General features: G+C 41.1%; 1 protein-coding gene across 3 annotated transcripts in view; it reads left to right on the forward strand.

The window, feature by feature from the left end:
• Nucleotides 1-8,774, forward strand: part of LOC149119076 (putative ATP-dependent RNA helicase DDX60) — a 31,733-nt gene extending 22,959 nt beyond the window's left edge. The window contains exons 11-15 of one of the 3 annotated variants that reach the window (XM_089325313.1): nucleotides 1,043-1,158; nucleotides 3,987-4,153; nucleotides 6,607-6,855; nucleotides 7,870-8,033; nucleotides 8,262-8,770. In XM_089325313.1, the coding sequence (XP_089181439.1) occupies nucleotides 1,043-1,158; nucleotides 3,987-4,153; nucleotides 6,607-6,750 (427 nt within the window). In that variant the 3' untranslated portion in view covers nucleotides 6,751-6,855; nucleotides 7,870-8,033; nucleotides 8,262-8,770. Of the gene's footprint in view, nucleotides 1-1,042; nucleotides 1,159-3,986; nucleotides 4,154-6,606; nucleotides 6,856-7,869 lie in introns of all 3 variants that reach the window. The other 2 variants (XM_089325312.1, XM_089325315.1) reach the window with 2 other exon arrangements.
• Nucleotides 8,775-9,203: the final 429 nt, after the last annotated feature.

Raw genomic sequence — 9,203 nt, forward strand, 5'->3', positions numbered from 1 at the left:
CCATAGCTTCTCAGCCAGGCATTCTTCACCACTCTGCTTTAAGTGGCACCTTCTCCTCCTCCTCCTCTGTCTCTCTGTGTGATTTTTAATCTGTATCACGCACCATCTACCACAGTGTGTATTTTACCTTTGTATCTCTTTATTGTCTGTCAGTCTCTGTGAACACATGAACTCTGTAAAGGGCTCATGTCTGGCCTAGTGTTTAACATGATCCTGTGCTTCTAGGAGCACCTAGATTCACTTCCTGGCTCTGTTCCCGATTCTGGTGCCATGTTTCCGTGCACCCTGAAAGACAGCAGTGATGGTTCAGGTAGTTGAATTCCTGATACCCATGTGGGAGGCTGGATTAAATTTCTGGCTCCCAGTTTTAGCCCAGGCCGGCCCCAGCCAGTAGGGAGTAACCAGTGGTGGGCACATTGTCTGTCTGTCTCTCTGCCTTTCAAATAAAATAAATAAATAAACACTCATTGAAGAGATTTTTATTCTATTTTGTACGCTGATATGTTCTTAGCATCCATAAGAGTTTCTGGCATATAATTAGGACTTAATGGATGTCTTATGAATGAATGCATGGTAGATTCATGGTTATCATTTATTCTCTAATATTTTCTCTATGTTTGAAATATTACACAAATACACATACATACACACAAATAAAAACGCTGCTTTTTTAAAAAAGATTTATTTATTTATTTGAAAGTTAGAGAGGGAGACACACACACACACACAGAGAGAAAGAGAGAGAGAAAGAGAGAGAGAGAGGTCTTCCTTCTGCTAATTCACCCCCCAAATGCCTGCAACACCAGGGGTTGGCCAGGTGGAAGCAAGGCGTTTGGAATCCAATCCAGGTCTCCCACAAGTATACTTGACCCATCATCAGCTGCCTTCCATTGTGGGTTAGCAGGAAATTGCAATCAGAATGGGAGCTGGGACACAAACCGAGGTGCCTGGGTATGGGATACAAGCATCTCAAGTGGGGTCTTAGTTGAACACTGACCTACACATGTGTTTTCTAAATTATACTCCCTCCCTCCCACCGCAGTGATGACCCAGCTATCACCTGTCTTTCTAAGAAGAGAGAGTTTGATGAGCTCATACATTGGCATTCCTCTCAACCTCTAAGTGATGATTTTGAAAGGACAAGAAACAGCGATAGTGGTGAGTATAATTCATACTAGGGAATGTTTCCAGCAGTTTTCTTGTTTAAACAAGCATCATGTGTAGAAGGGAAAAATTACTCATCTGGGGATAGTGACGTCTCACTTACAGTCTCCTCTCTCTCTACCACTGTATGCACTCCCAGTGGCTTGGAGATACAGAAATGGGCAAAAGCTAGTTTCTGTAGGATGAACAATTCTCATAAATCCATTGAGGGGAAAAAAGTCATTGTGTGCAGCCAAGTCATTGTGCCTAGCTTTCTAATTTTCTTAGATTGTTACAACAGTTACTTTATATGTTATTGTTGAAATTCCTTTTGTTCTTTGCTGGTTTGCATAAAAGTCCCCACTGTATTGTTTCACAGGACCTGGTGTTTATATTAATCAGGCACATAGTGTTGTAATTGCCAAAATTAATAATTGTATTTATTACTTGTTATAAAACATTGGTTCATAATTGTATTCATTAATAAAAAATATTTAAATCACCAAAGAATTATTTTGGGTGGTAAGACACCATGAACCAATATAGTTTGTAAACTTGTCTTCTTGGATTTCAAACTGGTGAGGAAAATGGATAGAGGTGTGTATACACAGATACATACAGAGAAAAAGACCAATGACGCATAAGTACGATTCCTCAGGGCGTGGACACTAGCGGCCTGACTGGTGCTGCCAATCTCTGGATGTATTCAGTGTCTGAATTCAGGCGTGCCCTGTCCCTGTCCTTGGCTCTGTGCTGGGCTCTGGACTTGGTCTTGTAGCACTCCTAGGGCAGAGGGAGAGGCGGGATGAGAGCAGCCATGAGAGAGGTCCTTACTGAAAATTCTAGGGAGTGGTACAGCTGGGAGCAAAAGGCAGGGAGGGAGGTGTCCAGGTGTCCGTCGGGAGGACTGGGGGCGACTCTAGCCACACCCGAACCATGCGGAGAGTCCTGCCGGAAGTGGAACAGGCTGTGACCGGAAGTGAGGCGGGCTGTGACCGGAAGTGGGAAGGGCTGGTGACCGAAGCAGCCCGAGAGCCCCAGTGACGTCAGACAAGTCGGTGAGGCGCTAGGGGTTTCGTCTTTCCCAGAACCGAAGAGCAAGGGGAGGCTGCTTAAACGTCTGCCCGGGGGAGCCTGGCGCTCAGGTACTTGTTTAAGGGGAAGGATTTTTGCTTCCACCTTCGTCGTGCGCTCCGTGGCTGGGTGGCCCGCTGGGGCCTTGAGCAGCTGGAACTGCGTTCCTGGCTTCTGGCATCTTCCGTTCAGTTCTCGTAGCGCGGTCCCAGGAACGGCCTCAGAGCAGTCGGGGAGTTAGAGGGAGAGCGGAGCTGTGGTTTGAACTGGACGTGCCCGCTTAATGCAGTGATGATGCTGAGGGCGTGGGGCTGCCTTCCGACGGTGGTTCTCAGCGGGGTTGGTTGCTGGAGCCCGGTTGGACCCCCGTTGCTCTGTAGCTTCCTGGCTCAGCTGCCCTGCAGCCCTCCTCCACCTGAGCTCCGTTCCCTGCCTCGACCCTCAGCATGGCCTGAACCATGGGGCTGCCCAATGTGGGCGTGATGCAGAGTAATCCTTTTTTCTTCCTGAAGTTAGTTTTCTTTTTAAAGATTTACTTATGTATTTGAAAGGCAGAGTTGGAGCGAGGAGAGGCAGAGAGAGAGAGAGAGAGGGGTCTTCCATCCGCTGGTTCACTCCCCAGGTGACTGCAGTGGCTGGAGCTGCACCGATCCGAAGCCGGGAGCCAGGAGCTTCTTCCAGGGCTCCCACGTGGGTGCAGAGGCCCCCTGAAGTTAGTTTTCTCAGGTATTTTGTTCTAATGATAAAAAGCTGGCAAAAACACCTGCTCAGGCCTCTGAATTTCTTCTGGACGTGGAATATGTAGTAGGTGTGGATGGGTGAGTTGCTGACACTCACCCTGAGGCCATGGGTGTTGCCAGCGATAAACGCCTTTGAGTTCAGCGCTGCCGCAGGCTTAGAGTGGTCTGGGAACTGGTGACATCTTGTTTCCAGAGTCCATTCTCTCCTAGAGCAAGAATCTGGCTGAGTGGTTGTAGCCAAATGTTTCTGGCCAAATTTGGGTATAGTTTTCAGAAACTCTGTTTCCGAGTTCATGCAGTGCTCATGTGCTTCGTTTTTGATCCTGTGTCCAGAGACAGCAACCATGTCCAAGAGCAGGTGTTTTCTTTTGTGGCTTTGATACGCTGTAGGATGAGCAGGTCATATCTCACCCTCGACTTACTCTATGGGATGCACCCATAATGCTTAGTAGTTGTAATAAAATGAATAAGTAAATAACTGATTTGATTTTTAAAAAGATGTGTTTTATTTATTTGAAAGCAGAGTTACTGGGGGGGGGGGGATCTTCCATCTGCTGGTTTTTTCTGCGAATGGCCACAACGGCTGGGCTGGGGCAGGCCAAAGCCAGGAGCCTGCAACTCCACCAGGATCTGCCACATGGGTGGCAGGGGCCCAAGTACTTGGACTGTCTTCAGCTGCCTTCCCAGGTGTATTAGCAGGAAGCGGGATCAGAAGTGGAACTGCCAGGACTTGTACTGGTGCTCATATGGGATGCTGGTGTTGCAAGCAGTGGATTAACTAACTCTGAGTCACAATGCCAGCCCCAAGAACAGATGCTAATTTGGATCATCTCATGATATTTAAATATGGTTCAATAATTTTACTTTACATTGCCACATCTCAATCTCTGTAATAGTAATAGCCTCTAATTAGAATATTATGAGTTTCTCAGGGGATTTGTCAAAGCCTTTCTCATGAATGCTCTAGGAGTGCAGCTTTTATATATCAACAGTAGAGTCATGATATTTTAATAACTTTATTTCCCTCAGCTAAATCCAAAGATGCCAAAGAAAGAAGAGATACACAGAAACTGTATCATTTTTATCATGTGTTTGGAAGGTCTTTGGTAGGAAGTAACAGATCAGTAAGGATTACAAAAGCGGGCTCGCTGCCATCTCCAGCAAATTCTTCCAGGCAGAAGAAAAGACAACATCAGGTGCGTTCTTGGGCTAGCGGAGCTCATTGCTGTGGGGGCTTGAGACTCTACTCCCACCCTGTGAGACCTGTGTTAACTTTACTCAGCATGGCAACACTGGTAATCTCATGTTATTGGAGAAAAAAATATTTTGTTTAAAAAAATACTCCCAAGTACTAACCATGAATTATAACAGATAAAGGACCTTATTCTCCTTTTAGAACACTGGGAAAATGAAGGGAGGTGTAACGAAGAAAACAAAATCCTAATGGGACCGGCACAGAATTGAGCACTGGGAATGCTTTGGTGAATTCCCTCAGTCACACTTCTCTCCAGTGTTATTAAACATCTTTTGCAACATAATTTTGTGGATGGATACTCCTCCATAATATGGCAATGTCGTGGTTTGTTTAGTTATTTCTTTGTTGGAATATAGAAAAACAAGTAAGGAAAAGAAAAGAAAAATCCACATTCTCACGTCCCACAAGTAACTGTATGACTATTTTGGCATAAACCTGTGCAGTCCTATATTGTCTGTTGTTTTTTCTATATGTATTCCACATCTACTAATAGTATAGCTGACTTCTTTCTGTATCATTAAATATACAATAAATTCACAATAGTATGTTATTTCCCAAATTTTAAGCAACTTTAATAGAAAAATCCAGCACACACACACACACACACACACAGCTAATTCAGGCTATTCAGAAAGGTACTTAAAGTGTGAAAAATAACTAACATTTTACCTTCTTCAAAGACCTGGTCCTATTAACTTTGGTGAACATCCTTCCAAATACTTACAGTCTATACACACTTACTAACACGCACAGTTTTACAGTTTACATATGGCTTTATACTTTTTTTTTCCCATTAAACAGTGTGCTTTCTAAAACTTTTTATTGCAATGAGTGAACAATAAACTTTCCCTTTTAATATTTGCATAATATTCCATGTTTATTTTTCTTTGTTTCCTTTTTAATCTTTAATATGTGTGCATTATTTTACTGTTATAACCCTGGTGCTCTTTTCTGTTTAACCACAGAGATACCCAGTATCATTCTGTGAGTGTGCCTGCTTTTTTGTTTAACATCATCTCAACAAGAGATTTTGATTGCAAATTCAAATACCAGTGATATGAGTATTAGTCTATTTGTGTTTCTTCCCCTGTGACTTTCTATTTTATCTCCTTTACTATTTGCCATTGTTATTATTATTTTGCTTATTGACTGCTAAACCCTATGATGAGGGAACTTCAGAAAGTCCGTGGGAGAGTGGGCCTTTGGCACAGTACTAAAGTTGCTGCTTGGGATGCCTGCATCCCGTGTTGGAGTGCTTGGTTCAAGTTCTGGCTGCTCTGCTCCTCATCCAGCTTCCTGATAGCGCACACCCTGGGAAGCAGCAGAGGATGACTCAAACACTGGGGTCCATGCCACTCAAATAGAAGACCTCAGCCCAGCCCAGCCCAGCCCTGACTATTGTGGGCATTTGGGGAGTGGACCAGCAGATGGGAGATCTCTTTTCATCTTTCTATCTTTCTGCCTTTCAAATAAAGTTTGAATTAATAGATATTGAAAAGTTTATGTTCAAATAAAATTAGATAACTTTATATCAGTGCAAAAATTTTGAAATCCAAGCATTTTTTAAAAAATAATATACATTTTGGTGCATTTCTGAAGCCCCCTCTGTATTTGCTTAAAAATTTTTTCTTAGTGCTCATTTTTGGTGCTTTAGGAAGTGCAGTCATGGGGCTGTTATCCTGTAGACCGTACTCTGCAAGCATACTTTCTCCTCTTGCGTAGGGTGTGCACTCCCCTGAGGAGCTGGTGTCATTTGCTAGTGCTCAGATATTCTTAGATGGCCTGTATTTCCATACTGGGGGTGGAAGGCTGGGCTAAGTAAAGATGCGCCCTGGGAACTGGACAAGAGAGTTAGCCAGAGAATGGCCATGGTGGCATTTTCCATTGCAAGCAGTATTCCAGCTATTGCAATTTTAGGTCTGATTTTTATCTATTCATAACTGCTTTCATCATATCCTGTTCTCTTGGCTACCACTGCACAAGAGTTGTATTTGATTTCTATACAGTGCAATGTGTCACACCCCAGGGAGTTTTTGTAATTTTACCAGTTGGTCTGGTCATATAAAAGATACTTATCCTCATTGGACCTTTGTTGGGTGTTTCTTAGACTCAGCACAGATCTGGACTGCCTAAACACTGGCTTTCAGTATAATGGACTAAGGGGTTAGCAGCTGAGAAGATAGAGAAAAGGAATAGCCAATTACCATCTTTGTGTATAAAAAAAGATATTTACATTTAATTCTTTGCAACACCAAAGGTCCAATTTGATGTCCTTAAGTGCTCTGAATGCTAAACTAATAGTCCAAGATATTAAATATTTCCTTCCAAATATAAAAAGTATTAATCTGGAAACAATTGCTTTTATGTTTATTTAATTTTATTTCTATTTTTTAGAAGAAAAATGCAGAAAAACTTATTGAAGAAAATCAAAAGAGACAACTAGCTAAACTAGAGAAAAAGGAGGAAGAGAGATGGAATAATTTGTCTCTATTGAAAAAGAAATTAAAGAGAATCTTCACTCTGGAATCAAAAGACTAGAAGATTTTCTCCAGATATGTGCTGTTAAATCTGTAAAATTTATTGCAGAAATGGTTGGATTGGATGCCTGTTTCAAATTATTGAAAGAATGCTGTCTAAAACCAGGTATATAAGGACATCAATTCTAGAAGTTTCTTGAAATCAGAGATTAATAAGGACAGCAAAAGAGCTGGCATTGATTCTTCTGTGATTATGGAACTCTTGTGAAGTCTTAGAAGGATTTCCTCTTGTTGGATCCACAGTTGTTTGTGTGTGAAAGGCATTGGTGGAAAGAGTCAACTCAGAAATCAATGCAGCAGACAGTTCTTCATAGCCAGCTATTGGCCAAATACCATACACACACACACACACACACACACAAAATTGTTAAATTCTCACAATTCTTTGGGATAGGCTTCCTATCTTGATATAATACGTAAAGCCCTAGGAGAACCAATTATGTGCCTGAATGTCAGTGACACAGCAACATTTTTAATGAAAAGTTTACTTCAATCTATATGCACAAATTGAATAAGTAATAAATTGGGATATAACCACAGTGTCATGGCTGAAGGCCCAAGAATGAGCAATTTTGATTGGAGATAAGATAAAAAATATTTATCTCTTAATTGTGGTCACAGAAAAGTAATTATTAGAAGAGTAATAAAAGAGTATAGAATGGTCATGTTCTTAGGAAATTATTGTATCATTTTATGTAGATTATTTTGTTTAATCTTGATAATAGCCATGTGAGGTGAGCCCTGTGGTTAATATCTCCCTTATACAGAGAAAGAAAACAAGGCTGAGAGAAGTAATTTGCCATGTTTCTATGTCAGAAAAGGCACGTTAAGTTTGCATTTCAGGTGTGTGATGAATTTTGTGAATATGTGCCCTGTAGTTTTTGTCAAAGCAGGCTTCCTGTTTTTCGCTTGCTAAGTCTAGCAGCACTTTTAGAATCTAGGAGCCCACACTTTTAATTGTCATGCAGAACTGGGAGTTGTGAGTTCTTTGATTATTGTGAGTGGTTCATGTGAATATGCTTTCTTTAAAATCTTAAAATTAAGTCAGCGCTGGGGTAGAGTGTGGGTTGTTATCACTCTCTTGCTTCACTTAGGTCGTGCAATTATTTTACTTCAACAGAAGCAGAATCCAAAGATATAAATGTGGTAATTCAGATGATGAAGAGGATTCACATACTGCACGAGAAATACTCAGAATTGTTACAGAATACACACAGGCAAAAATTAGCCAAATATCTAAAATATATCGGGTTTGACAACTTGGCACACACGTTATGTCCTCAGGTAAATGCCATGGAAGATACTACTTGACATTCGTGTGAGTGTGTGTGTATGTGTGTGTCTGTGAAATATTTTATGGGATATATTGAGAATCAATACCTGTCACCAGAACTGTATATTCTGAATATATTGAGAATCAGTATACATTAGATTAAGCTAATAGTTCACAGTTAACCATGCATTATACTGTATAGACACAGGTCTAATGTTTATGACTGTGTATTTTTCTAGGATTCATATTTATCCACACAACCGACTTCCCATCTTACCCAGGATGCCAGGGCTATACACATCGGGTCCCTAGTTACCTCTGCTACTAGTTCCAACAGATTCTGTTGAGTACAGAGAACTATGTTTGCTGTGGAGTTTTGCGGCAGCTGTTTTCGGTAGTTCATCCCCTCAGCTCATAGCCGGGCTGCTGCTTTTCCCTGTGCCTGTGCCAGATGAATGCAACGCTGTGGTGAGTCTTCACTGGAGACCATCTAGTATTGTGTAGCCTTTCTTACACTCTTCTCCCTACCCAGGAAGCCACTAAGACATGTCCTTATTTCTCTCCTTTTTTTAATTTTAATGTATACAAATTTTGTGTATTTCATATATACGGATTAGGAACATGGTGATACTATACCCTCCTTCCCACCCATGCTCCAACTGTTCTTCCTCCTCCCTCTCCTGTTCCCACTCTCAACTTTTACAATGATATATTTTCAGTTTACTTGAAACTCCTAAGATTAACCCTGCTACACTAAATAGTTCAACAAATAGTATGAAAGAAAAAAAAAAAAAAAACCACCATCCCTTAACAGTAGAGACAAGGGCTATAAACAGTCATCAAATCTCAAAATGTCAATTTAATTCCAATACATTACATTTTAAGTACTCTGTTAGTTACTACAGATCAGGAAAAACATATGGTATCTGTCTTTTTGGGACTGGCTTACTTCACCAAGTATAATGGTTTCCAGTTGCATCCATTTTGTTGCAAAAGTCAAGATTTCATTTTTTTTTATCACTGAGTGGTACTCCATAGTGTATATAAACCATAATTTCTTTATCTAGTCATCAGTTGTTGGACATCTGGGTTGATTCTGTATCTTGGCTATTGTGAATTGAGCTGCAAAGAACTGGGGTTACAGATAACTCTTACACATATGTCATTGTCTGAATTTTTTT

The sequence above is a fragment of the Oryctolagus cuniculus genome, unplaced genomic scaffold, assembly GCF_051225735.1.
Source record: "Oryctolagus cuniculus isolate XC-2025 breed Fujian yellow rabbit unplaced genomic scaffold, ASM5122573v1 ptg000098l, whole genome shotgun sequence".
Taxonomy (NCBI): Eukaryota; Metazoa; Chordata; class Mammalia; order Lagomorpha; family Leporidae; genus Oryctolagus; species Oryctolagus cuniculus.